The following is a 26,518-nucleotide window of genomic DNA, read 5'->3' as shown; positions in this document are numbered from 1 at the left end:
GACTTCTCAGTAACATGGCTTTAAGCATAAGATGCTGACAAGCTGAGTCTCAGCCCATGTACCCCTACCGTCGCCTCAGTCCACCAACACAAACGGCTGTAGTCTGTTTCACCATGGAAAGCGTGCATAAACGTGCATGCGACTCCGCTGATCCCTCAGCTGCCAGCTGATCACATATGACTATACTGCGCAAGGCTAGCTAACCCACGGCAGCGGCAAAAGCAGTGAGATTCAAGTATGCCTATTGGCCGACGCTATTGGCCGTGCTCTAGGGGCGCTTTGAGTCTTACCAGGGTCAAGCAGGTTAATTGTGATTTGCTGAGCCTTGGATAGGGACACGAGGGGTCCTCGAGGAATCCCAGGTTTTTAAGGCGGGACGAGGGCACTGAAAATGCAAGCATCAACTGCCTTGAGTTGAGGCATTGGTAGCCATCTTCTTCGTGTTCATATTCCCCCGTCCACTTATCTTTCTATCACAAAAAAGTACCGTTTTCCAATACTCATATATTTATCAACTTTAATAATGGACTGCGACGACCATCAAGACTTGGTCTATACCCCTCCCCCTTCCTCACGATCAGAGAGTCGTATGCGCAAAAGGCCAACCCGGCCACCACAAGATACAATGCAGCAGTTTTGGGACGGTTTCAATTCCAAGTTTCCTGGATTGGTCCATACAGTTTTGCCAGACAATCCGTATGCGCGCAACAAAGCTGCTCGGGCCCCCTCGGGTAAAGTCCAGGGCCAACATGCTTCAAAGTCTTATGAACAGGCTCGGGCAGAGTGTCAGCGCGCTGTGGAGCGTATTGCAAGGGAATGTGAGCGACTAAATCAGAAGTATACCGACCCGCACTTCGACATAGAGGTAGATTTGAAATGCAGGAGGAGAAACTATCTAGAAGGACTAGATGAGGAGAACTTGGAGATGCTTCCACGGGGCGTCAAGAGAGTAACAGTGAGTACTAACTTGGCTTGAGATCAAGGTCCATGATGAGATAGAACAACTGCTAACACACCTATCTTCCGAAGGAAATATTCGAGAAACCAGAGTTTTACATCAATGGGCCCACTGCCTCGGACGTGCGCCAAGGTCGAGACGGCGACTGTTGGTTTATGGCCGCGCTATGTACCATGGGTAACAAACAAGGATTGATCGAGAAGATTTGTGTAGCTCGCAATGAGAAGATCGGAGTCTACGGGTTTTTGTTTTACAGAGGTAAGCTATTGTCCAATTCAGAGGGCATTAGAGTCTTTGATGACGCTAATATCCTCCTAGACGGTGAATGGCAGCAATGCATCGTGGATGACAAGCTGTATCTCCGTGCCGCTGATTACGATGAGTCTGTGGAGGAACGATCAATCTGGGATGACATTAATCGGATCGATACGGAGGAAGAATATCGTAAAGTCTGGCAGACTGGGTCACGGGCTCTCTATTTCGCCCAATGCGCAGATGAGAATGAGACCTGGCTGCCGTTGCTGGAAAAGGCCTATGCTAAAGCTCATGGCGACTATTCCGCCATCGAAGGCGGGTTTGTTGGGTAGGACATCCCCTGATACCTGTCTCGCTCGAGCGCTAACATACGTTAGGGAGGCGCTCGAAGACCTCACCGGCGGCGTCACTTCCGACGTACTCACAAGCAATATTCTGGACAAGGATCGGTTTTGGAAAGAAGAACTCATGCACGTCAACCAGGAATTTCTCTTTGGCTGCGGCACCGGGATTTTTTCCAACTGGCTGGAGCCAGAATACTCTGGGCCTCCGAGAGATAGGAAAGGTATCTGTGAGAACCACTCATACTCGATTATGGAGGCGAGGGAAGTTGATGGGCAGCGCTTGCTCCGGCTGAGGTATGAATGAAACACTTATTAATCTTTGTGGTAACTCACACAATTCAGAAACCCTTGGGGTAAGAAGGAGTGGACTGGAGCATGGAGTGACGGCTCCGAGCAATGGACCCCGGAATGGATGGAGAAACTGGGACACAGATTTGGAAATGACGGCGTAAGTCACTCACACCCCCTTTCTGAAGATATACTCATGATTACAAGTTCTTCTGGATTTCCTACGATGACCTCCTCAAGAAGTACCAACACTTCGATCGAATCCGTCTTTTCAACGACGACTGGACAGTCACCCAGCAATGGACGAGCCTGAACGTCCCATGGTCAGCAACTTACCACAGCACAAAGTTCGTACTAGATGTGAAGAACGCTGGCCCTGCTGTGATCGTTCTCTCCCAGGTGAGCATAACCCATAACCACAACACTTCTAGCCCAGCTAACCATAACCCCAAGCTCGATGAACGGTACTACAAAGGCCTATCCGGCGAATACGACTTCGACCTCAAATTCCGCCTACAAAAAGAAGGCGAAGACGACTATTTCGTCCGCAGCCACGGCAACGAGCTAATGTGGCGATCCGTCAACGTCGAAGTCGACCTCGAAGCAGGGCGCTACCACGTCCTCATGAAAGTCACAGCATATCGAAACAAAGAAAAGCTCCCAGTAGAAGAAGTCGTCCGTCGCTTAGCACCCACTCGCCGCGGCAAGCTACTTCAGATTGGCCTCTCCTACGACCTAGCACACGCAAAAGGCATCGTCCACGAAACTGAAAATGAGAAACGCGCACGTCAAGAACGCGAGGAACGGCGAAAAGCAGCCGATCGCAGGAAACGGAGAGAAGAAACCAAGGAGAGATTGCAGAAAGAATGGATCCGGGCAAGAAAACTCGAAGCCAGACATAAGAGATTTGACGAAAGATTTGCTGCTAAATCTGGCAAGAAACGGGTTGTTAGGGACGACGGACCACCTGAGGAAGTTGTTCCTGACGGACCCGTGCAATCACCAATCAGTGAACTAAATCTCACCAAGGAAACCTCTGTTCCTTCAATCTCAGTTGAGAACGGTCATCCGCTTGACCACTGCGTCCGAAGCAGAAGCAAGACTTCCCTATCCGTTCGAGTTAAGAACTCTTCTTCTTACCATGCTGCAAACTCAGCATACTTGGAAGGATTCGAATTCGACTCGGATATCGATATGTCTTCAGACGATGAGCCAACCGAGATCCGCACGCCGGCCAAATCTGTTAGCAGCGCTGGCGAAGGCGATGCCAATAGCGATCCATGGAATGCCGTCTGTGTGGTTGGGTTGAGGGTTTATTCGAAAGATCCTCAGTTGTCTCTGGAGGTTCTGCGTCCCGTACCGGAGGATGATGTCGAGGCGTCACTTGATATGGATGATCCGTCGGCGAGTGCAGCTACTGAATGAATGTTAAAGGGCACGGGCAATATTCTAATACGTGGGCCCTTTTCTGTCTATGACTACGCTTGTTCCAAGTTGTCTCAAAATTCATTAGCAAACAATATCTGCAAATTGCATAAAGATCGTAAACACATCCGCGCTTTCCAGCAAGAGGTGCTACACACTCAGGTTTCTATGATCAAGCCCTAAGCATAGACAACCAACATCACCCGCTGACCATTATGACACATCCATCTCTCTCTCGTCCGTAATATCGATCGGTCACTCTTCAGGCGCAAGCAATCATGACTAACACAGTATGTTACTCTCATATGCATGGATCTTTTGGGTGGCTTGGAAATGTATGTCAGAGCACTATTCATAGTTGTACCCAGGCACCACCAGATCCTTCAACATCTCTGCTTCCCTACGCGGCCACTCGCCCCAATCACGTAAAATTACCCTTCTCGAAAATTTGATTGTATGATAAATAAAACAAATCAAACCCCTCTCTACACCGTTTTCGGCACCTTGAGAAGGACTGGTAGTGATAAATCCCGTAGCATAGTTGTTCCCACACAGTACACAGCCGTGTCGAGGCAACACTCGTTTCGAAACGGCGAGTGTTACGACCTAACTGTTCTTTGAATAGGCCCCCCACTGTGGAGAAGACATTCCGCAGCTGACTTAGATTGCAATTCTTGGTTTACTTGCGTGACATATCACGTTATCATGTGTTTTGAGTGTTGTGAGTGGATACCTAATAGTAGTATTTTGAATCAGAAACACTGAAAGTAGTACTGTTCAAGTGAATTACTATCTTATATAGAGTATATATATTGAACGAGTAATCCAAATTCTGTGCATCTCTCCAGATTCGACTACTTTCGATCTTTTCTAGCAGTTTCAGCCAAAAAAGACGACAAGATCTCGAAACAAGAGCTGGCTCTTGTTATTACAATCGAATCAACATGCAGAACGCACAGCACGCTCAGCAGGCTGCCAACGCCCTTCCGTACATGCTGGGATACGACCAGTGTCCTGCCATTCAGGCGCATCTAACGCAAATTGCAATAGGTCAGACGGCTTACGAGGAGGTAGTAGATCACGCATGGTTGAACATCCTCGCTCATTGCTTCGGAACCGAGAATTTTGCAGTTGAGAGGGAAGCGTTTGTCGATCCCGGTAACTCGAATGACAGGGCTAACGTATCTGTGAGCCATGTCAGGAACAACGTGCTGAATAAAGTCATCGTGGTTGAAGCAAAGCGGCCGACCTTGACGGAGCCGACCACCCACAAATGGACTTCGGTCCGTCGACAGCTTCAGCGCAACATGCTGACTATTAGGGCCAATGCAACAACCGTGCAGACTATGTATGGAATCGCTGCAGTTGGTACCAGAGTTCGGTTTTTCTATTTGCCTATAAATGGAAATGAACTGCTTCCTGACCGTAGGGATTGGTGTCCCGGTGCTGCGGTGTTTGATTTGAGCGCCAATGCTGCTCGGATTCAGGGTATTCTTCGTTTAAAAAAGTGGACGATTATGAATAACAGGAACGATTACTGAGGTATTTGTTCCTGGTTTGCGACGGCAAATGGGGCTGGCACTTGGGACATACTTCTTTTTTCTACCAGGACTACGGGCTTGGTGTCGTCGCTTGTCACGTCTGTGTCAGTTTTCCCCCCTGTTCGGCTGGACCGGGCTGGGGCACCCTCTTTTCGGCTTGTCCGGGAGCAGAGAGCTCTGGTATTGGGTTGATGACATACGGAGAAGCCTTTGAGGTTGAGGAGGCGTTCAGTGGTATGCTTCAGTGATGGATACCACCTTATAATGGGGACCACAGATATGGAAGTGGAATGAGAAATATACCTTATACTTGCGATGATCAAATAGCATAAAACACACCAGTTCTTGGAGATCTACAGTATTAGAGGATCCTCTGTAATCCTGTGATATATATGAACCAATTCGAGTAAGTCCCGTACCATAGTCAGACAGAAGGTATGGCATATACAAACAATGGCGACTTGGCTAATTCAGGAAAAAAATAGCAAGGTATGTTCCAAAGATTACAATAATGGCCATACTAATCATCTGTAGGTTTTCATTCTTCTTTATCTTGCACGAAGAGATAATAACAAGCAGACAAGAAAGGCTTCATTATTTCATTCTTTGGTAAATTATATGAACTGCCATTCTCACTGCCATCTTATCTTCATCCTGCAGTAAGATTCCAATGCCGAAGCGAATGCAGAAGCGACGGATCACGGCATCACCATTGGCAGGCGCCTAGGTTAGAAAGAACGTGGAAAGCGGCGATGATTTACCTAGGCGCCTGTGAGCCGATATGAGTGACCTCTACCATAGTATAGAGGACTCTAACAAACCAAAACATTCGTGTACGCATTGCTAATAAGCAGTGGTTTGCGGTAATGCGAAGCAATGCTGGAGAGATGCCTCGAATGTCCTAGTTGGAGAAATTACGACATGCGCGAAATACCACACACTTGAACGCACTGCTGCAGAAGACAAGGAAATATCAAGATTTGGGAGGCTGCGACGCAGTCGAAGAGCCAGGTGAAGTAATCTCTGGGTAGCGCAAACCAGTCCTCCGATTGACGCCCTCCATGTCCTAAATACAGGGCAGTGGCCCCATTGGAGGTCCAAACCCAGCTGTGACTAGGGCTGTCAGATACCCACTGCCCAAAGGTCAGGCCTGCCAAGGGATCGGCATCAGTGACCGGAACATCGCGCCGCTTGCCCTGACTCAATTATGATCTATACGGTGGATTGCACACCCGAACTGACCTTAGGGACTTAGTGGTATTTAGGACCCCTCCCACCCCTCTCCAGAGCTCTCTACGAACAGACAGAGACATCGTACTTCCTACTGTCCTGGCAACATCAAATCATGTCCCGTCAACCTTGGCACCCTCCACGAGGCTTGCAGCCGAACATGCCAATGAAGCCAGAATATTATCTTGTCGACACACAATGTATCCTATGTGGGGACCCTTTATACGACGCCAAGGGCGTGTGGCGTGCCCAATATCGAGCCCGTAAGTAAATGAAGGGATTGAGATTTTAATGGTATACATCATATTGACTACCGTCCAACAAACAAATACAGTCTATCGAGATGCTGGATCCATCAAACTGAGTGGAATCGGCTACAGAAAGAATTCCAACCCTCTCAAGGTTCCCATAAACCCCGATAGGCGCTGGGACACCATGGGAGACGATTTCTGCACGGTGTCTGAACTGCCGTGTTGGCCACGAAATCTATTCTTCTTCCATGAAATATGCTGGCAGAGGTTGGGAGAGCATATCGCAGAGGACAATGTTGATTACAATGACCTTTACGATGTACTTAAAAGACTTCCATTTCCGGCCGAAGATGGTTTGCCTGCCTTACTCCCTTTCATAACATTTCATTGACCTAGGGGACACATTGACCATGTTTCATTCTCCAGGCTGATACAGGACCCATTAATAGGTGCTTCGTCGTATTTCAACTACGCGGACGGTATCGAGCCGTATCAGGCACCTCTCCTGATACACCTTCTACAATCCAAGCGAGAACAGCCTAGATGCGCAGCTGAATTACAGAACAAGCTCGACAGAAGCTACAATGCAACTGACTACTTTAGACAGCTCCCTGTCGAGCTGATCGAGCTACTCGGAGGCTATCTTTCAACGCGGGATTACCTTAACAGCCGTTTTGCATCACGATCCATGGGCATCCTCTTTCATAAACAGGGATTCTGGAAAACGCGATTCGATGTCAATGGGGAACGTGGATTTTTGAACTATCTCGTCAAGAATCATCAGAATCTGGATTTCGATTGGCGACTGCTATATCACAGCACATGTAGACTGCGATGCAGTCGGTTTTTCGACATAACGATCCGACTTTGGGAGATCAACCGATGGATAAGAGAGGCATTAATCTGCAAGTCCAGAGGCACATTCGCATCATTTATGGACTTTGGCGGACGTGCCTTACAGTACTATCATAATACCATGTGGCCGGAGACCAAGTATCGACAAACCATCAGGATCCCACCAGATCTTATTAAAATCGGGGTTTCGGCATTTATGGAGCTCGGCGAGTCGGCGGTCACCATCCGAGGCCTTGAGCTGATTCGAGCCAGTGGGCCGAACATACTTCTGGGGGAAAGAATTCCCGGATCGTTGATGATTGTAGAAGAAGTAGACGACCACGGTGGTGGCCGACCCGATTGGGCTGATGACCATCACACTAGCTACCGCTTCCCGGGAGTTGAGGTGATATTAGACGCGCAAGAGCTACGGGGTTTCATGATCACGAACACCGTGACTGGGCGACTTAACCATTTGCAATTGATCCGACAAAATGGTTTCTCGGAGCCTATTGGTCTCTGTTATCTCAATGGCGCTAGGTATGTATTCCAAATGGATAATATTGTCAACTTAATCGTGGAGTTTGACGTGAGTGGATACACCCTTTCTGTCCCACCCTTCCATCAATGGGAGCCGGGGTGTTACAACCATTCAAACAGCTGACAGGCTTGATAGGTCAATATGAATCTCAGACAATTGGGCATTCAGGGTTTTAATAGTAATCCAAAGGCAAAAGAATGGGAGAGGGATGGCTATTACAAGCCCATGTATGATGATGACGACGATGATGATGTTGTTGTTGATGATGATGATGATGATGATGAAGATGATGATGATGATGATGATGGATGAGCTACAAAGGTTCATAGCCAATCTAGTTCTGTTCCCAATGATCAACAATATGGAACCACTTTGATCAATAGAATAGGGTCCACCAACACAAGTCAATGCAAGACTACTCCATAGTTCAATAACCCAATAACATTTTATACTTGCCTATTGTGCTATTAGAAGAATAGTCATTGATGTTCTTGTGTTATTCCTAGACTTAAGCCTATAAAAAGACTTCGTAGCCCTCAGTCGGACATAGTTTCTTTTTCCAATTACTTCCTTCCCCTCCCCCCAATAAATCAAGACGGTTTTACTTGATTATAATGGAACATCCCACCCAGGTATGTCTTATCCTTTAATGATATGAACTATATCACAAGATATGATACTAACGTTGGCGGCTTGCATAGATCATTCATAAAGCTGTTTTCCTGGCAGGCAGCTTTGCCGGGGCTGGTCCCCGCAAACCCGGCCGCATCGAAAAGCGCAAGAAGGCCAAGAAGGAGGACAAGGACATTGTGAAGATGTGTAAAGCAGAAAGGGTAATACCAAATCACTAAGAAATTAGTCGATATGATTATAGTCTAATATATGGCTTTATAGGCCAAGGAGATCGCCCGCCTTCGGGCCGCCATCAAGAAGGAAGAAGAGGAGTTGATGAGAAAGAGAGAGAAAATTGCGGCCCTGGAGGCCCTGAACCTCGCCGATGAAACTAAAGAAAAAATGAACATGGACGAATAATTTGTCGTTTCTTTACTGTTTTTTCGTGGTTGTTGTTGTTGTTTTTTCTTTTTCTTTTCTTTCTTTTTTTTTAAGAAAAAAGAAAAAAAAAATGAATCAATGTCATTTTTCTATCGCCCTTTATATCCAGCGTAGAAATGAGTATCATAATGCATAGAACAGGTTACCTGGCTCTATTGAGCCCTGACTGCGTTTTTCAATCCGCCATCTTTCCTCGTAGCCATAAGCCTGCCAATTCCCTTGCATCATCCACCTGCTGATCATGGGGATATAAACTAAGAGTGACTCTACTCTCGCTATATCCCTTTTCGCGCCCCCAGAAGCAAGATCTTCGCATGACATCGATCATTTCCTTGGCCTGTTGAGATAGCACGCTTGGTTTTGTATTCTTGCTCTTTACAGGGGCTTTCGATTCAGACACAGAATCATCGGCCTGAGTAAAGATCCTCACCCAAGGAAGTTCCATCTCGAGGCGCTTGATCCCATGACCAGGATTATGCCACGCCGGACCACTATTCCCGTAATCAAGGCCGAACGGGGGCCATCGGGAGATCGCCTTCCGCCGACGAGGCGGACCTCGTTTTGTCTCACCGTTACTAGACATCTCACTCATGCTGTCCTCTTCCCCAAGGTACACATCCCAGAAGTAATCGATGAGATCATCTTCCGCAGATACACTATCTCTCGCCTTCAGAACAGGAACTGGGTACTCCGGGCCGGTAAGATACTCCGGGAAAAGACGAGGAACATTCTTCCCTGGCGAGCGAAGAAATAGCAACGGCGACGCAAATGCGTCGGAATATTTCTCGGGAGTGGAGAAAAACGCTTTTCTTGCGGTAAGAAGGGGAACGAGGTCGCGGGGTGCAGTTCCTCCTCCGCGGGGGCCTTTCCTGCGGCTGCTTGATATGATGTGTCCATCAGCATCACTGGAGGGTGGTTGTTGAATGCAATGCTCATCAAGCGAAGTCCAGTCGCAGATGGGGTCAATGGCCGCTACTGCTTGGATGGATCGTGCTTCTGTTAGGGAGAGCATGAGAGCGAGGGAGCCGCCCATGTGCGTGCCTAGGATCCCTAGGCGCTGGGGCTGAAGAGTCTTCTGGACCCAGTCAAACCCGGCGAGCGTGTCGTGGATGGGAGTAGGGTATTTGTATGGGTTTCGGTTAATAGTTAGTTCATTGGGACTGGCTGGGGAATTCCCCAGACGGTAGTTGACTGTCACTATTGTCGAGGACGTGGTGGACGCTATTTGTGACAGTCGCTCAGCTTCTGCAATGGGTGCATTGTCGCCGTTGTTAACTGTTTGAGGGATAGCCTCTCCAGATGATTGAGAATAAAGTAGGTTGAAGATCGGGCCTGCAGGAAGGTTGATGATGACACGTTCCTGGGATTGTTTTGTCAATGAGCTAGAGTTCGGGGGGGTTATCCTTAGTTCAGAATATTAGTACTGAAGCTAGCTTGTCTTCTGCGGTACATATACAAACCTACTTGAGTGCTATAGAACCGTTGTTTCCAACGGGAATATTGACGCTATGGCTGTTACTGTGGGAGACTGATACGTGTCGTACCCATTTTCTAGATCGGAAATGGAAATACCCGTGTATGGCACGGTGGCTACATGATTCATGATATAGAAGACGTGCTTTTGATGTGAAACGTATGCATAGCATCATGTCATGGGTTTCAAGGTAAATGAAGCGCGAAACAGGATGGAAAGATTGATTGAGAAAGATGAAATAGCTAGCTAGTTAGTTCAGTACGGTATGTCTTAGTAAGCAACATCCGTCCATTAACAACGTAGTTAGGAATCCCTCGACTCCCTACTTAAGTAGTACCTTGTAGGCACATCGTCTGCTTTATTGGTGTTTCTGGCGACAAACAGCTCCTGAGGATGCCTTGCTACCAGGCGAGGACCATCCATACACCCAACACAGCTCGTCGAGGGTTTTAGGCGTGTAAGCCCCTACAAGGACTGGAGCCGGCCATCTAACCAAACAGAATGAGTTAGCCCTGATCCTTGTGAAGTGCCCGATTTAGGGCGATGTGCATACCTTCTATCGATGTATCGTATTAGTGCGTAACTCGCTATCCCAAGGCCGAACAAAATGATAACTAGAGCGCTCGCACACAGGATAGCAAAAATGTACTTGCCCTGTGAAATATATTTGGCGAAGTTATAGATCCAGACTGGAACGACGACCGGATCCTCCACTGGAGGACTGTGAGACATTTCGAAGGCCTCCGTAATAGTTTGAAACAATAGAGCTTTAGAAATTCCTTTCTGATAGGCGCTCACGAACATTTTATTATACCTCGTTAGAAGAAGTCCTCGTGACGTTTTCCTATGGATTAGGTGTTGTCCAACGTGAAGGAGGGTTGTCGAGCGTGGCAGTAGCTCCTTCACTCCCTCTCAATTTTGATTATATACTTTTATCTCCAACTTTGCTCATTATGACACTCCTTAGGCAGTCCTCACCAACTTGTCCAAGCTCCATAAGAAATGATTATACAATTTCCTCACTGTTGTAGTTTTTTTCTCCCAGGCCGGTCGTCATCATGTCTCAATGAATATGTCAAGGCTTCACGATGATACAATACTGCCATAATCTTCGGCTCGTAAGAAGACAACCCAGAAGAAACCTCTGAGCAGTTCACATTTTCTTGGAACATTAATCTACCAAACAAGTTGACATATTCCTTCCCCAGACAACGTTTCTAACACATAACCTGAATACGTCCACCATTTCAACTACTGCGTATATTATTCAACATGTTTAACCCACTGCGACTGCTCATGTGTTTGCTTGCCTTCTTGGCAGAGCCACTTCTGATAAGAATAGAGAACCATCTCGAATGTACTGGAAGATGGAAGATGGCCCAACGACTGCGCGAAAAGCAAAGCTCCTGGCGAATGATTGATTTCACGGAAACTCGTGAGATAGTGCTAACCAATATCGAGAATGATATGACACGTCGTGGAATGCTGCAAAAAGAAGCATTTCTGAAAGATGAATACCGGCAAATTAACAAAACAGAGCCATCTGAAGGTGGCAGCAGTGAGCAACTCGAAGCATGTCACAAAGAACTAGACAATTTGGATTGGCAGATCTGGCGAACCGAACGAATAGATTATGTACACACGTCAAAAATGCCAGAATCGCCTTGGAGACGCGCGTTGCTTACGAGACGGAAGCACCCCGAATGGTACATGATGAAATATCTTCGTTGGGACTGTGCTGAGAGAGGAGGATGCTGTGGCCGCGACTGTGGATGTTGCAAGCAGCCGCGGAGTACGAAACGCCCTAATGCCTTGAGTCACTGCACGGCTGAGTGCGACTGTTGCACTCTATTTCGGGGATTCGAGCTGTCCGCCGAGGATCAGAAACTGGCTAACCCTTAGTTTCATCGACATAATTTGACCAATCCTTATATTCTAACAATGATTCGAAATTATATATTTGGATATGATCCTCAAGAAAAGGATGCGGACGTACAAGAAGATGTGAAGAAGTCTGAAGGAGCATTGAAGTTATTGTGAGACCGAATAAAGAACCCATGCCGACAACTGACCTGGCTGGTATATAAACAGTGTCGTATGATAGTTCACAAGACAGCTCTGGTATCGTACATGTAGTACTTAGTAGTCGGAGCCCGAACGCTGTGTCTTCCCCCAGATATGGTAGGTCTGTATGGGCTCGTCTCGCTAGCTTAGCTATGGCTTCTTTTGAATTACTTATAGTTGCTTTGAATGATACGAACATAAATATTGCTGCTTTCTTTCATCGAAATAATATCCCCTTTGCCTACTTAAACTTCGATACATGCTTACAACTTCTGGTTGTCGCTCACGGCCACAGGTACGTGATGTTTAAGACTGAGAAATTATATCCGCTATATTGCCGATATTCAGGCCACAAACAAGCTTACTCGAGCAGTTCAGTCAGGTCAAACTCGACCCTAATCCAGGCCAGGAACACGCAGGTCTTAGGGTCATGGGGATGAACGCTGAAGACTCTAGACACGGGACCCAACCCGCCTCGTTTGAGTCACCGGGAAAGGCACACATACCAGAAGGAACAAGCATGTTGGAGCAGGTATTGGTGCAAGAAGCAAGAACGGATAGGATGGTGACTCGCAGGCAACTGGTCAGCCGTTGCGGCACTTGTTTACATGTATAGTACATCCCGCGTGTTCAGATTGCGGCGATGACTTTTCCTACGTCTACGGCATTTTCCGACGTCTACGGCATGCGTGTTTCGTGTGTTTCATGTGTTCTTGCGAGTTTTGAGGAATCGACGGCGTCCAGGGCCATGGACTTGCTTTAGACGTTGAAGCACCTGCATAGCTATCATCTTACATAGAGGGCTCGGTCTGATCAATGAATATGATAAGAATACTACAGAAAATACACCTGCAATCAGGCGGGTAGTATGTCAAGAAGGTCAGGGGTGCCCAGGGGAAGATCATGTGGGGAAGATCAGGATGAGGCTGTAGGAAAAGACTGCAAAGCAGGCGAAGTGCTAGATGAAGCATTTACAATTTGATGACTTCAGAGAAAATTAGTTCGCTGAGATGCCACCAGAGATTAAAGGTCTTCATTGAAAGATTTGTATCGAGCATTAAAATATGTGTCATCTATATCTATATCGCTTTATAACGAAGAACCCCCGAAAGTAGTAGTCCCATTAGGCGAATCCCACCACGGCTCAATATCAGCCAAACTAGGCAAGGTCGGGTCTCCCCCATATGTAGTTGTATTCCCCATGTGAGGGAACCTGCTATCACCCAGATTCTCGGAGAGCAGTTGTAAATCTGAATCCCGGATCCAGTCCAGCTCTCCGGGGTGACATGCGCCCAAATGCTGTGTCGAGTCGGAAGCTGGCTGTCCTGGTCTGTTATGCAACTGAGACTGAGGCTGGGTGAATGAAAGACCTGGGGCTGTAATTGAAGACGTATTGTTAAAGGATAGAGGAACAGCGGCTTGATTCTTCGGAGCGGTAACACGGGACTTCTTTCGTGATGCCTCTGCATCTGAGATGCGTCCTGTTGGCTGTTGAGAAGAGAGCTGCTGACGGCTCGTTTGGCGCTTCAGAGCTCCGGATCGTCGCATGTGCGCTTGCCAGCGCCGTTGCAGACTGACCAGGAAGTCACGGGTGCGTTTGGCGTTTTCGAATGACTGGCCTATTTCGTCGAGGGCGCGGAAGCAGAGGTTCAGGTAGGCGACCATTTCTGCGTTGCTGCTGGCGGTGTCTCCGCCTGGTCGGGAACTCGAGATGGTGACGTAAAGGAGCATGAGAGCCGCGCTAAAAATCATGGCGACGACTTGGTTGTTCATACGCCGGAATGTGTAGTGTTTCTCATAGATGTGGAGGAGTCGGGCAATTGCTATCGACGACTCGACGCACATTCGTCGAGCGTGGTGGTATCCGGGGCCTTGGCGTGGGCTGCGCGGTTGGATGTAGCTCTTCGAGACCCATGGTCGGTGGGTGAAGATGACGATTTGATGGTATTGCATGCTATACTCACGTTAGCCTCTGAATGCAAGCGAAAGTGAAGTCGTAGATAATTGCGAACGTACTGCAGCACTAAGAGGTGAGGTAGTTTCGGGACATTGTCATTTGCGAGGTCAACATCCAGGCTGGACGGCAAATTGGCTTTCCAAGCGAAAAGGTCATCTGTAACTCTGTGGCAAAGCCTTTGCAGATCATGGCGTGGAATGTCGGAACAGCCGTAGCTGTATCTCGCGTTAGTATTGCATAAACAACGTCGGGAGTTGAGAACTCACAGGATGTGGCCGACGGGCGATACGATCTCCCAAAGAACGGCAAATTGTCGACTGATCAGCTCGTTCGGATTTCTCAATCCGTTCTCCAATAGGTCTGACTTCATTGGGAGCCCATAAGGGTGCCACATGCCTTCCTTTTCAGCCCCCAAATCGGAAGCAGGCTTTGGGATAGTGATGTCCCCAGCGTTCATTCGGAAGGGCCTTCCCAGGTAGAAACCCCAAAAGCTGTGCCAGATAAATCAGTCTTGGTCTACACAGAACCGCCACCACAAGATTGCACTTACTGATCCGCAGTATAGCTGCCCCAGAATGCAATCCTACGTACGTCGGCCTCATGAGCACTTATGTCGCCCTTTTGAACATAAGGTGTCGTATCCAAGTGCAGCCCGAGATCAAATGCGAGTCGCATTGACATCCCTAGATTCTGTTAGTTGAATTCCTTAATGTCCCTGATAGTACCCACTTACCGCTATAGAGCCAACCTCTGGCATCGCGATTGGAGGAACCCTCGTGAGAGCTGAGAATAACAAGAGCTTGGACTGTCGCAACACAAGGTGAATCCAGTTCAATCTCCAGAAGAGCCTTGGCTCTGTCTGCAAAGAACTCTGAAAGCGATTTAGGAAACGTGATAAAGGTGGGATGATATCGGACTTCGAATGCACTCCCGATGGCGCACCTGAAAACTTGTCAAAAGAGGACATCACTAATAGAAGGATGGGTACTTACATGGCATTTGTTAGAACCTCCGAATAAAATGGTGTATCAATCAAGTCGTTCCTCCATTTCATCCTCGCATCCATATACATATCCTTATCGACCACGTAGGTGCTAGGATTTTGCCATGTGAAGTAGAGTTCAACAAGATGATCCTCAAAGGCCTGGTCAACAGGCTGCCCTACCCGCAGATGATTCAATATATCCTGTCCATCATGCCGGACGGTCCGTGCATCTGGACGTTGGCGTTGTTGTGTCGCAGACACATCCACGAGATTCAGATTGGAAGTAGCTCCATAAAATCTGAGGTGTCCATCTCCAGCAATCTTCAAAGTTCCGATGCGATGCGAAATCTGTTCGATAACGTCTTTTTCGGCTTCATCTTCCTCACCACTATCAGAGTCGTTGTCTCGGTCCCACGCTTGGCTCAACAGAACGCCCGGCTGTTGGGTGATATCTGGTGTGAACTGCAGGCTATCTGGACTAGTACTGTTTTCATTAGAGCGATTAGAAGCGCCATCTATGTTGGCATATAGAGCATCTAAGCTCTCTGCCGTGGGGAGAGTGAAACCCCAGTGCGTCGAAGGATAATTGGCGGACAACCCCGGGTTCATCGCCAAAGGGTTCATAGCCACTTGGCTTCTTTCAACCGGCGGTATGAGACCCTGGCTGGGAAGTACACTGTGCGATGGAGAGGAGACCTTGGGTACATCCTCAGTGCCGCCTAGTTGACGGCTCAAAGAAGGAAGAGGGGATGGTGTGTGGGCCGGGGATTGAGTAACGGGTTGGGGCTGCGCACTGTTCCCACCAGATGCCACAGAATCCCTCCTTTTCGCCAGCCCTCGAGGGATTTGGAGGGTATCCAGAACCCTGTTCATGCCCGCCTCATCTTCGGGTTTCATCGGGGGCGGTTCCAGACCATGATCGTAGATGAACTGGCATAATTGGTCTATTCTTGCGGAAAATAGCTCCGTCGCAGCGCGGAGAGACACTCTGGCAAGGATACGGTCAGCCTTGTTTGGCTGCGCGGATAAACAAATTGACCAGCAGTTTGATCCTGCGCTGTTCGCTGAAATTTCGATGTTCCATCCAGACTTTATGTTCGCAAGACGATCGATACCCAGGACACGAGAGGCAATTCAACGAGGCCGGCGGAGAAAACAGAGACAGAGTGAGCGAGCTAAACCTACTTCCGCTTATCATCACCGTGTTGGTATTTACAATCCTTTCCCTTCTTCTCGCAGTTGTGGCAGTTCGGGGTGGCACCGTCGCACTGGCGGAAATTGCGTCAGCCCGGGGGAACATTATACCAAGTCTGATGATAGAACCCAAGAGAGGAGTTCACATACCCTGATCTTGCTCTCCCGACAAGGAACACAAGCGGTGGTGACATGCTTCCGTGGAGCCCGCTTGGGCTTCTCAGACTGCGGCTGCATGATGATTTCAAGATTTGTTGAGTTGGTGCGACAGCAGCGAAAGAATACCCCGGCGTGTGGGGGGTGGGTAAAAGGGAGTTTAGTTCAATGGGAAGGGTGAGAAGAGAAGAGCATCCGGTCACCCAACATCGACTGATGGCAGTCGGACAGCATGCATGGTCTGAGATGCAATTCAGGGAGAAAGAAGGTCATGAGGACAGACGGAGATGGCGCACACCGTCAATAATAATGTCTGGATTTCTTGTGCTGGGGGGGAGGGTCCCAGCCCGGTCGGCGACGATGCTCTGGGGAAGTGTTGGCGATCCTCTGATAGGCGGGCCTCTCTGGAAGCGGGGGATAATCCCCCACTCGGCGGGCCAATCAGTCTCTCGGTAACCCCAAGCATCCCTCAAGGGAAAGAAATCCCGCGCTACTCGACTCTTTCTTTATCTCTACAAGTACAAGCAGCGCGAATCGCGCCTTTCCTCGGCAGTACAACAGTGCAAGAACCATCAGTATATGTGGGGCAGGTCAGCTATATACACAATCCCTCCATTACAAGTTGCCAGTACGCTTAAGTGCCTCGTTCTGGACAACCTCCACCCAATAGTTATCCGGATCCAGGATGAATGCCACGTACTTCATCCGTCCATCCGTAAGGCGCTTCTTCCAGTTAACATTCAGAGACTCGAACCGATCACAGGCAGCATTGAGATCGTCGACGGAGACACCTGTAACCACCGACGGTTGTTAGCGATCCTTCCTATGTTCTACGAAAAGCCAACTCGTTGAGCCGGCTCATCAAAGAATATGACTTACAAATGTGTCCAAATCCTTGCGGCTCCGTGTTACCGTTGTGATAAACCGGGCCCTCTTGCTTCTCGGTGCCATAGTTCCAGGTAAGCTCCAGCAGACCCTCCCATTCAGAGACCGGGTTGGTGGCACCCTCGCGCCGCTCAGGGTTGGCACCAGGGTAGCCCAGGAAGTAAAGGTTGAATCCAGCATCCTTGTTCTCGATGGTGCGCAACAGAGTCATTCCAAAGACTTCCTGGTAATACTTGACGCTAGTCTCGGCGCATTTGACGCGGAGCATGGTGTGGTTCAGACGGTAGCTGGAGGGATCGGTGGCGGTACCAACATCCTCGTTGTGACGGCGGATAATCTCGACCCAGTATCCATCGGGATCCTTGACAAACGCGATGTGACGCATACGGCCCTCGGTAAGCTTCTTCTGGAAGGGGTATCCGGCATCCTCCAGTCGCTTGCAGGCGGCCTCGATGTTGTCCACGGAAATAGCAATGTGTCCAAAACCGCGGTAGGGTTCGGTGTTACCGTTGACCACGCTGTAGTTAGGGTCATCCTCCGTGCCATGGTTATGGGTGAGCTCCAAGACGCCGTTGCGGTCCGTGAAGTGACGTTCACCCTGGAGAGACTGGGGGCCGTCGTAGGCAAGGAAGTAGAGGGAGAACTTGTTCTCGGGGAAGTCGATCTGGTTGACCTGGCTGAGACCCAGGTACTTGTAGAATTCCACTAAGCGAGGAGAATGACAGATGAGTACATGAGCCACCTCGGGGGGCTGCTTTGAAAGGGGAACATACAAGACTTCTTCGGGTCCTTGACCCGAAGCATGGTGTCTGTCGTACAGTCACATTATTAGATCCAGGCCAGACTGATGATCAGGGCAATGGAAGCCACTAACGGTTAAGCTTATACTTGGAAGTGTCTGTCGCCATGGTTGCGAGGGATCGATTGGTTCCTATCCCGTGGTAAGCTTCTGGAATCGACCCGAGTGGGGAAAGCTATTCTCTGGGATTGATGATGGCACGTACCAGGGACGATGGAGAATCTTGGGACGAGGACCCTGAGGAAAGACGAGCGAAAAGCGGGAAGCGAAAACATGAAGGGAGGAGGGGGAGGAAACAGAAAGAAAGATGGCTTGTTTGGATTAGTGAGCGGCGTGTGAGGAGACCCGAAAAAAAGGTGGGGGTTCCACCTGCCTATGACGCTTTCCAAACAGGCCCGCCGAAAGCTTCCATTAATAATCGCATTTTCTCTAGGATTGTCTTGTATCAATGTCTTGAAATGGCTTCAAGAATACTCTGTCTATCTCTGGGCTATTTATCTACTCAAAGGGTCTACAGTGTCGCGATGCTGTTTGAAGCGATGTGGACGATGGTGGTTAGAAAACCGAACCAAAAGAGGGGAAGGATATATACTAGTGCGGCGGGCATAGTATGATCCACCAAATGAATCACTACAACTAATTGCCAACTGCTCACTGAACCACACGATGCTCCTAGTAAACCTACGACTACTTCTATTAGTTGCTTTTAGAAATATTTCCTTGCCGAGATAAGCGAGACTAGTATACACGATCCGGTCTTTGCCAAATACTTACTCCGTTTCCATACTTGCAGCTAACAGGCTCCTATCAGATCTCCATGACAGTTCGGCAAGGCGGTGAGAGGCGGGATACCCCATACTTCTTTTCTGCCGCCCAACTCAACTACTCCGACGAGCATCTCCAACTCCCTCTTTCCCTCGCCTTGGCTAATCCTAGTCGTTCAATTTGCAACCTTCTCGTGTCCTCAATACCCTAGCGCAGGCCGCTCTCGCCCTCTATAAGGTTTGTGTTTTTCTTTTTTCTCCCGTATCCTTTGGTGTCCCTCTGGCTTGGAACCCCAGGGATCGTCATCCTCCGCCCAAGCGATCATCGCTTTCCCCCCCAGACATCGGCCTTGTTGGCCATTGACTGCCGCCTTTCATTTCTTTTTCCTCTCCCTTTCCTCCTTTCCCTCGCACATTATGCTGTCTTCGTGTTTTTACTTCGTTCCATTCCTGTCATGGTCATTGGCTCCCGGCTGTGACATTCCTCCGTGAAACATCCCCCACGCCTCGCTTCCTGTGTTCTGGAACGTCATATGAATCACACCACGCCTCATTTGACCATGAGATTCGGACTTCGGGATCAGCCTTGAGCAGGAGATCCAACTTACTTAGCTGTGTCTCTCAGTCAGAGTGACAGAAGAGGCTCCTTATAATGATTCACGTTCGTCCTTTGTACTACCACCGTTTCGTCTTATCTTTACACTTCACTCTGCCTTCTACCCTTCTACCAATCCCACATATCAAGCCCATTTCTTATGCCCACAACCTCCAATCATCATTTACTGCCCACAATATCCCATAATAAATTCACACTGAGACATTATGGCTGAATTTGATTACCCAGTCCGGCCAGGTATCCCCAGCCAGAACCCAGTTCACCCCGAACCGCCCTACCGTCCTTACTGGGCACGAAGCCCCGTCCAGTACGCGCAAGACCTTCTTGGATATTCCGAAGATCCAATCGAATACGATAACAACGATCGCGATTACTGGGACAACTGCTTCTTCTTCCCCGAAGACTGTACTTGGTCTCCGCCAAAGGGCTGGATTATCGAAAAGGAAACACTTGAACAGGATATCGCGCTTGGAGACTGCTACGAGCAGCACAACGAAGACAACATGATACCCGGCCTTCCGGACATAAAAATGCTGGATGCGGAGGCACTCAGTGACCTCTTAGAGGATAACCTGTCACCTCCGGAAATTACCTCAATGATGTATGGACATTCCTGTTCCTCCGGTGGTAAACATGCTAATGAGCCATGCTTCACAGGGTATTCGCTACCAATGGCGCTATTTTCGCATACGCATCCTCCCTCCCATCCCGGCAGCTGCGCAACCTGAGCGCAACCTACGGTGCCGCGTATACCTGCTACGCGAAGAATGCATCATGTGGGAACCTTACAGGCGTGAACCCAGCCAGCCATCCATCATCATATGTGACCACCCCATCTGTATCCCTGGGCGATGTAGGGTCTATTGTTTTTGAACTGGACGATCTGGTGGCAGTTGTGACAAGAATAGCCGACAAGGTCCTTCTTGCCGCAGTCGGGCCATCGAAAATAGGAGATGCAGAAGACGCGGCGACGCCGAACGGGACACAGAGTCATCTGAACGGATCCTCACAACCCGGAGGCGACGACGCCGCGAATGATGGGAGGACATATGCCAGCGTTGTAGCAGCCAACGGAGGCCGTCATGGCCCTAGCTCAGACGCGCAACTCGAAAGCCAGTACGAAATCGACCGGAGCAGTGACCTGGCTCGTCTAGCGACTTTGAACCTTTCCGCCTCACCATCTATCCTGCTCGCACTGGAGTCGAAATCCGCAGCGTTAGGGAGATTCTTGGGCCAGAAACTGGCGGATCTCGAAAGTCCTGAAGACTTCTAAAGCATGCACCTCTTATTTCACTCACCCTCAATACCTTCTTTCCCGTACCTTCGTCTGTACCAGCTGCATATTACTCTATCTTATTTCCTTCGAACAGTGTATCTAATTCGGAACGATCTCGCACGATTCTCCCAGACGTTTTTTACCTTTTGAGCGTTTCTATTACACCGATGCGATATATTTCTATCTCATTCTTATCTCACCTTTCTTATTCTCCTGCAATATATTGAATTAAAACATGTATCTTTGAAGACGACTTACACATACAGAAACACATGTGCGTGGACGAATCAAGTAAAGACACTAGCTTGTTCATTCTGTATTACATTCCATGTCAAGATCACAAGTAATGAGGAAGATTCGTAAGGAAAAGGGTATAGACACCGAAGCGCAAGCTCAAAACTAGCAGCGACTATAGATAAATAACCTGCTTTTGGTGGTACTTTGTCACAGGAACCGACATCTTACGTACAATCAGCTGAAGCAGACATATTTCCATAAACGAGCTCACCATATAGACGTAGAAAGAGGTATACCAAGTGCTATACATACTATCGATTACGCAAGAATGGATGAAGAGAATAGGAAGCCAAAATATCAAGCTCAGAATAGCAATTGCATACAGCAAAGGGAGTATTATACGGGTAGTTAAGTAAGTTAGTTGCATATACACCAAGAAGAATAGATAGTTATCACGCCTTATCCTCCGTAGCAGTGGTCACAGGAGGTGCCGCGGCACTAGAAGCGGTGGGAAGAGTGCCGGAGCCGCTAGTGTTGGTACGAGAGACAGCAGCCGGAGTGGCCGGCGACTGAGCGGTGGGTTCCTGCTGAGCAGCAGCGGACTCCTTCTCGACATAGGCGGGCGGCTGAGAGCTCTCGGCCGCAACAGGGCTGGTTGGCGAGGTGGCGGTGCTAGAAGAGAAAGTCGGAGCGCGAGTGGCGTCCTTGATGACGGTCCACCACTTCTCGGCCTCGTTAGAGTTGGCGGCCTTGAAGCTCAGCTCGGTGTTTGTGTGGAAGGCATTTCCAACCTTGCCGCTGGAGACGTCCTTGCCCTTGACGCTGAACTTGGAGCCGTCGATGGCGCCAATGATGCAGTCGGGCAGGTAGAGGGAGAGTTCGGGAGCGGGGTCGCGGCGGAGATCGTCGTTGTCCTTGAACTCGTGGAGGTAGCGGGCGGGTGTCACGACGTAGAAGCCGCTGCTGTAGCCCTTGAGCATGGCGCGAGACTTGCGCTCCAGAGTACCCTCGATCAAGGGCTTGGTGGCGCGGTGCTCCTGGTTAGGGAAGGTGATGTTGGAGAGGGAGCGCGGCGGTGCGTCGGGGTTGACGAGGATGTGGTCGTTTCTGGTCATGAAGTTGACCCATTCGAAATCCGGAGGGACCTTTTGCGCCGAGGACAGAATGTCCGTGTACATGGCGCGGTGACGGTCAAGCTGACCGCCCATGTAGACGACGAACTGCTCCATAGCGCCCTGAACGGTCTGCAGGACATGAGCCTCGAACTGCTGGAAGTTGTTCTGCACGGCGATGAGGTCCTGACGGTTGTTGTTCTCCTCGATAACCTGCTTGTTCAGGCGGTGGGTGACACCTCGACGGAGAATGTAAGGATCATGGGCGGTGTCGATCTTGTTATGGGACGCAGCGTCAAGTGTAGCCGTGTGCTGGGCGAGGAGCTCAATGTGCTTCTGAGTGACGCCACGAGCCTTGTCGACAGCCTTAGCACCCTTTGCAGCGCCATTCTGCAATTCCTTCGACTTGGCCTTGATTTCCTTGTGAAGACGCTCCAAGGTCGGAAGCACGGAACCCTTGAGGTTCCTCTCAGAGTCCAGGTACAGGTTCACCATGCCCTAGAGCCAGCTGTGAGCCGATGTCGTCATTGTGTGTGTAACTGGGAATATTACCTGAGTGTTGGCGCGGATGTTCTCAAACCAAGAAGAAACGCCGCCGGCGCTCTGGGAGAAATGATGACTCTCCCGCAGAGGTTCGTTCACAGTCTGCACGCAAGGAATCCATTGTATCAGTATAACAGGCGCTCAACCCTTTGAGAGGAGCCCAGTGTAGCCAAGCGCACCTTCAAAACCTTCTCGAAATCCTTGGCTTGCGACTTGGACACCTTGGCCGTCGCAGACACATAATCTTCCAAATATCCACACATGTGCTTCCAAGCACGGAGACGCTCGAGGAGGAGGTTCGTGGTCTGAATAGTCGCAAGATCATCAGCCATCTACCTTAGAATTGCAGAGAATCTATTCCCATCGCATACCTCGTTGCTATCGGAGCCGGGAATGGCCTCGTCATCACTCATGGAAGTCCGACGAGTCATGGCGCTAGTGACGGTCCCCGAACGCTGAGGGAGCTTGTGCTCCACGGGACTGGTAGGAGTCGACATGGTTGCTGCTGCGGGGAAGGAAAAGATACGGCGTGCAGCCTCTCAGGGACACAGCTGTTCAAGGGGAAAGAAGGTCGAACGGCGCCCACGAGGAATAAAAACTGCAGTCGGAGCGGTAGAGGTGGAGGACACCGGAAGCACGATCTCCGACTAGTCGAGACGGTCGAATCGGCAAACGGATAGGGGCTTGTTGGCCTTTGTTGAAGCGGAGGAAGTGGGGCGTGGACAAGCAGATGCCGGCGAGACGCTCGGAGGATGAGAAGGAGGAGGAGGGGAGTGTGCCACCAGGAGGTAGGAAAGAGGCGGTAAATATATATGTGTATATATGTATATCAAATAGAGGGAAGAAATCGGGATCTGATAAATGTGATTGACGTCGAGCAATGAGAATAAATCTCTAAGCGCCAAAAGCAACGAGAAGAAAGCAAAGGTAGAATAATGTTGTTGCTGTAAAGGAAAAGGATCGACCGATGAAGTCACCGCCCAAAGCAGTTTACCCCTCAATGGCGCAAATCAGGATCACCCACGATTTGTTCATCCCTCAGATGCCCTCCGATTCCGGCAAGGGATCATCGTGAAAATGGTTCCATTGGGGAGAAGTTCGCCATCCTTTCCGGTCGATTGATCGCAGATGATGAGTTGGCCCGTGTGTGCATCGACTATCTACTCCGGAGTACTACTTTGTATCTTGAAGGGGGGGAATCAGGCCATGCCCGCTTCGGAAATGCCACCTCCGCAAGCGGATCCCGACTCAGCCACACTTTCCCAGGGGACACACTCAATATTGGCTTTCTCTCTTACATTGTCCTGTGGCTACGTCAGAACTGGAGTTCAACCAGACAATCCCATTCTCATCCGTTCTTTACAGTTTACAACATCCAAGAATTTCTTGGCTTTCATGTTTCACGGCAATCCCCGGTACACTCTTTTCTATGTCATTGTTGCAATAATGGAGTTTAGATCTATTGCTGTCGTAACGCTAATGCTATAAAAAGTATTATTAACATGTAAAGTGTGTTGCCTCCTTTTTAGAGAGGTCTTTTTTTTTGGAGGGGTAACATGTGCATAATTCGTGCCGACACCTGGTCATGAAATATCTTGCTCGTAATGTGCCTGTCATCTCATCATGGATAATGATCAGGGTAGAAAATGAAGAAGAAAAACCCGGACTCCTTGTCCTTCCAGTCAACCCATTCCGTCTATTAGTTGCAAACGCCGGTAAAATAAAATCCCCACCCAACGAGTCTAAGTATGTATGCAACTAGAATCATTCAAGAGGCGCATTGAGACCCTCCGTGTTTTGTTCAGAAACACACTGTCACGGGGAACGGCAGTACACGCTGTTGATGCTCTAAAGGGTAGGCCGAGATCTGAAACGCAATGTCCCCAGACAGCCAGCATCCGAGGACCGATGAATATGTGCGAGGTGGTGCTCTATCCGACAGGCCGATCAGGCGGAGCCAGTCTCGCCTTGACCCGACCACCGAGTGGCCCGACATAGCAGAACAACTCCAACTCTTGCCGACACTTTCTCTTTCAAGAAACTTGATCGACTATTACTGTTAATGGAATCTGCAACCTAATTAGACCCTGGCTCGAGCTTGGACAAGACGCAGTCGACGTTCATCATCGTCGTGACTGGAGGTGGAGTGGAGGAGACCAGACCGACTGTGAAGCGCATCGATGGCGGAGAAATATGAAGACCCGCGGCCGGCGGTGCGGACATGAGCCTGCTGAGGCGACTGGGGCGCTGAGATGACAACATCCTCGGCTATGACGGCTTGGTAATCAGGCAGTTCGGAGTCGCAAGGGCGGACAGTAGTGCGGACGGCGGTGGAGTAACTCGGCACACGGCTCAGGGTCTCGACCTCGGCATACTGAGGATGGTAGGGAGTCGCCATTCCGGAGTGAATGTAGTCGTGATCGACCTCATCGGAGGCACGGCGAGAGAGCTCGGGGCTAGCGGGACTGTGCGAGTTGGAACCGGATCCCGCTCCGAAGTAATCGGGAGGAACGCCTAGGCGACGGCTATCGTTGTCCGGATGCTCTTGGTCGGTAGGGGAAGGTTGATCATGTCCATTGGCGCGCAAGATCGATAGACGGGTGTGCAAGGCAGAAGCGGAGATGTCGGTGTTGGTCAACGCATTCATCGAAGCAAGGTTCTCCGCCGACAGATTACGGCTGAGGGTGCCGAACGGAGTACCAGGACCACTTCCAGGGCCAGGGGTACGGTATCCCGAAGGATCAAGTTCGCTGTACAGTTGGTCGAATTGATGCTCGCCGTACAAGGGAGGAGCCTGCTGAGCGAGATCATCGATCGCTCTTTGAGCAGAATGAGGGGTTTGGTCGACAAGGTTGTTGTTCTCATCGATGGCTAGGCTAGGAGAGATAAAGATCGAGACGGGAAGGGTGGCGCGAAGCTGCGACAAGGTCAGAATAAACTTCTCAGTACCAATACCAAGTGATGAGTTTGCATACCTCGCTGACATGTCCATCAGGGTTCAAGAGCTGAACGCGAAACTTGAGCTTGTGACGAATTTTGATGCCCCTGGTGTCAGTGTCCTGCAGGCACCGAGTCAAAGTCTTGGGCAGTTCCAGATGACGCGAAAACTGGTATCCCTCTGCCATTTCATCGATAATTTCCAGGCCGCTATCCTCATCCAGCTCATGCTCATCGTTCAAAATGGTTCTCGTACTCTTGTATGTGTTGCGGACGGAATCAGGGTCTTCGGGGTTGAGGGTAAGGTCGTGGCTTTCAATGAGCTGAGAGACAATCTGTCCAATTCTGAGTCCCTTCAGGAGAGGGATCAGCTTGAAGTCCACACGGATGCTGGTTCCGAAAACCACGGCCTTCGTCGGTGTACTGATCGAGTATTCTATCTTGTTTGGCCAGACATTTTCCACAGACTACCAAGAATTGTTAGTAAAACATGCGCCAAAAGTATAGTATATATGTGGGAGCGCACCATTGCGTGTGCAAGCTCAAGAGCACTAGGCTCCAGAGTCCGAATGATACGGAGCGGCCGACGAACAACAATGTCCTTGGCATATTTGCGTCCGATTTCCGCCTTGAAGCGATAGGTCACGTAGGTGTCGTTAAGGCCTTCAACGCTCTCCGGCATGGATCCCTCGAGAACAAGGTTGATGGGATACTCGTAGTTGCCCGCTGGCAGAACCTCCGTCTTGCTCTTGCCCGCATCTCTGAACCTCCAGGTCTTTTCGTAGAACACGCGTTCTCT

The 26,518-nt window shown here is 49.5% G+C and overlaps 14 protein-coding genes across 14 annotated transcripts; 9 read left to right on the top strand and 5 right to left on the bottom strand.

Moving 5' to 3' along the window:
* Positions 1-523: 523 nt before the first annotated feature.
* Positions 524-3,270, top strand: An11g02950 (uncharacterized protein; the record flags this gene model as incomplete). Its single annotated transcript, XM_059750154.1, has 7 exons — positions 524-955; positions 1,030-1,216; positions 1,277-1,321; positions 1,409-1,541; positions 1,591-1,851; positions 1,900-2,005; positions 2,053-3,270. 7 exons carry the CDS (start codon positions 524-526, stop codon positions 3,268-3,270), a joined length of 2,382 nt encoding a protein of 793 aa, XP_059601563.1.
* A 944-nt stretch (positions 3,271-4,214) lies between these two features.
* Positions 4,215-4,811, top strand: An11g02940 (uncharacterized protein; the record flags this gene model as incomplete). The annotated part of the gene is made up of 2 exons (XM_001394259.1): positions 4,215-4,618; positions 4,700-4,811. The coding sequence occupies 2 exons, from the start codon at positions 4,215-4,217 to the stop codon at positions 4,809-4,811; spliced, it is 516 nt and encodes a 171-aa protein (XP_001394296.1).
* Positions 4,812-5,264: 453 nt separating this feature from the next.
* Positions 5,265-5,716, top strand: An11g02930 (hypothetical protein; the record flags this gene model as incomplete). Its single annotated transcript, XM_059750153.1, has 3 exons — positions 5,265-5,300; positions 5,346-5,420; positions 5,618-5,716. 3 exons carry the CDS (start codon positions 5,265-5,267, stop codon positions 5,714-5,716), a joined length of 210 nt encoding a protein of 69 aa, XP_059601562.1.
* Positions 5,717-6,156: 440 nt separating this feature from the next.
* Positions 6,157-7,979, top strand: An11g02920 (uncharacterized protein; the record flags this gene model as incomplete). Its single annotated transcript, XM_001394257.3, has 4 exons — positions 6,157-6,304; positions 6,376-6,645; positions 6,742-7,715; positions 7,803-7,979. The coding sequence occupies 4 exons, from the start codon at positions 6,157-6,159 to the stop codon at positions 7,977-7,979; spliced, it is 1,569 nt and encodes a 522-aa protein (XP_001394294.3).
* A 302-nt stretch (positions 7,980-8,281) lies between these two features.
* Positions 8,282-8,699, top strand: An11g02910 (hypothetical protein; the record flags this gene model as incomplete). Its single annotated transcript, XM_059750151.1, has 3 exons — positions 8,282-8,299; positions 8,369-8,500; positions 8,562-8,699. 3 exons carry the CDS (start codon positions 8,282-8,284, stop codon positions 8,697-8,699), a joined length of 288 nt encoding a protein of 95 aa, XP_059601561.1.
* Positions 8,700-8,895: 196 nt separating this feature from the next.
* Positions 8,896-10,926, bottom strand: An11g02900 (hypothetical protein; the record flags this gene model as incomplete). Its single annotated transcript, XM_059750150.1, has 4 exons — positions 8,896-10,102; positions 10,185-10,436; positions 10,532-10,630; positions 10,748-10,926. The coding sequence occupies 4 exons, from the start codon at positions 10,924-10,926 to the stop codon at positions 8,896-8,898; spliced, it is 1,737 nt and encodes a 578-aa protein (XP_059601560.1).
* A 540-nt stretch (positions 10,927-11,466) lies between these two features.
* Positions 11,467-12,096, top strand: An11g02890 (uncharacterized protein; the record flags this gene model as incomplete). Its single annotated transcript, XM_059750149.1, has 1 exon — positions 11,467-12,096. The coding sequence occupies one exon, from the start codon at positions 11,467-11,469 to the stop codon at positions 12,094-12,096; it is 630 nt and encodes a 209-aa protein (XP_059601559.1).
* Positions 12,097-12,410: 314 nt separating this feature from the next.
* On the top strand, positions 12,411-13,240 carry An11g02880 (hypothetical protein; the record flags this gene model as incomplete). Its single annotated transcript, XM_059750148.1, has 4 exons — positions 12,411-12,553; positions 12,607-12,790; positions 12,875-12,954; positions 13,099-13,240. 4 exons carry the CDS (start codon positions 12,411-12,413, stop codon positions 13,238-13,240), a joined length of 549 nt encoding a protein of 182 aa, XP_059601558.1.
* Positions 13,241-13,347: 107 nt separating this feature from the next.
* On the bottom strand, positions 13,348-16,631 carry An11g02870 (uncharacterized protein; the record flags this gene model as incomplete). The annotated part of the gene is made up of 8 exons (XM_059750147.1): positions 13,348-14,212; positions 14,275-14,430; positions 14,482-14,706; positions 14,766-14,898; positions 14,949-15,157; positions 15,208-16,257; positions 16,386-16,468; positions 16,545-16,631. 8 exons carry the CDS (start codon positions 16,629-16,631, stop codon positions 13,348-13,350), a joined length of 2,808 nt encoding a protein of 935 aa, XP_059601557.1.
* Positions 16,632-17,165: 534 nt separating this feature from the next.
* Positions 17,166-18,343, bottom strand: An11g02860 (uncharacterized protein; the record flags this gene model as incomplete). Its single annotated transcript, XM_059750146.1, has 4 exons — positions 17,166-17,341; positions 17,430-18,140; positions 18,200-18,244; positions 18,310-18,343. The coding sequence occupies 4 exons, from the start codon at positions 18,341-18,343 to the stop codon at positions 17,166-17,168; spliced, it is 966 nt and encodes a 321-aa protein (XP_059601556.1).
* A 266-nt stretch (positions 18,344-18,609) lies between these two features.
* On the top strand, positions 18,610-18,944 carry An11g02855 (hypothetical protein; the record flags this gene model as incomplete). The annotated part of the gene is made up of 2 exons (XM_059750145.1): positions 18,610-18,842; positions 18,911-18,944. The coding sequence occupies 2 exons, from the start codon at positions 18,610-18,612 to the stop codon at positions 18,942-18,944; spliced, it is 267 nt and encodes an 88-aa protein (XP_059601555.1).
* An 876-nt stretch (positions 18,945-19,820) lies between these two features.
* Positions 19,821-20,887, top strand: An11g02850 (hypothetical protein; the record flags this gene model as incomplete). The annotated part of the gene is made up of 2 exons (XM_001394249.3): positions 19,821-20,215; positions 20,272-20,887. The coding sequence occupies 2 exons, from the start codon at positions 19,821-19,823 to the stop codon at positions 20,885-20,887; spliced, it is 1,011 nt and encodes a 336-aa protein (XP_001394286.1).
* Positions 20,888-21,579: 692 nt separating this feature from the next.
* An11g02840 (uncharacterized protein) lies at positions 21,580-23,279 on the bottom strand (the record flags this gene model as incomplete). Its single annotated transcript, XM_059750144.1, has 4 exons — positions 21,580-22,737; positions 22,792-22,899; positions 22,962-23,087; positions 23,154-23,279. The coding sequence occupies 4 exons, from the start codon at positions 23,277-23,279 to the stop codon at positions 21,580-21,582; spliced, it is 1,518 nt and encodes a 505-aa protein (XP_059601554.1).
* Positions 23,280-24,862: 1,583 nt separating this feature from the next.
* Positions 24,863-26,518, bottom strand: An11g02830 (uncharacterized protein; the record flags this gene model as incomplete). The annotated part of the gene is made up of 3 exons (XM_001394247.3): positions 24,863-25,699; positions 25,758-26,186; positions 26,246-26,518. Coding segments are annotated over 3 exons (1,539 nt in total), but the record flags the coding sequence as incomplete, so codon positions are not given.

This window comes from Aspergillus niger (assembly GCF_000002855.4).
Source record: "Aspergillus niger supercontig An11".
Lineage (NCBI taxonomy): Eukaryota > Fungi > Ascomycota > Eurotiomycetes > Eurotiales > Aspergillaceae > Aspergillus > Aspergillus niger.
This window is presented reverse-complemented; position numbering and strand designations above follow the sequence as displayed.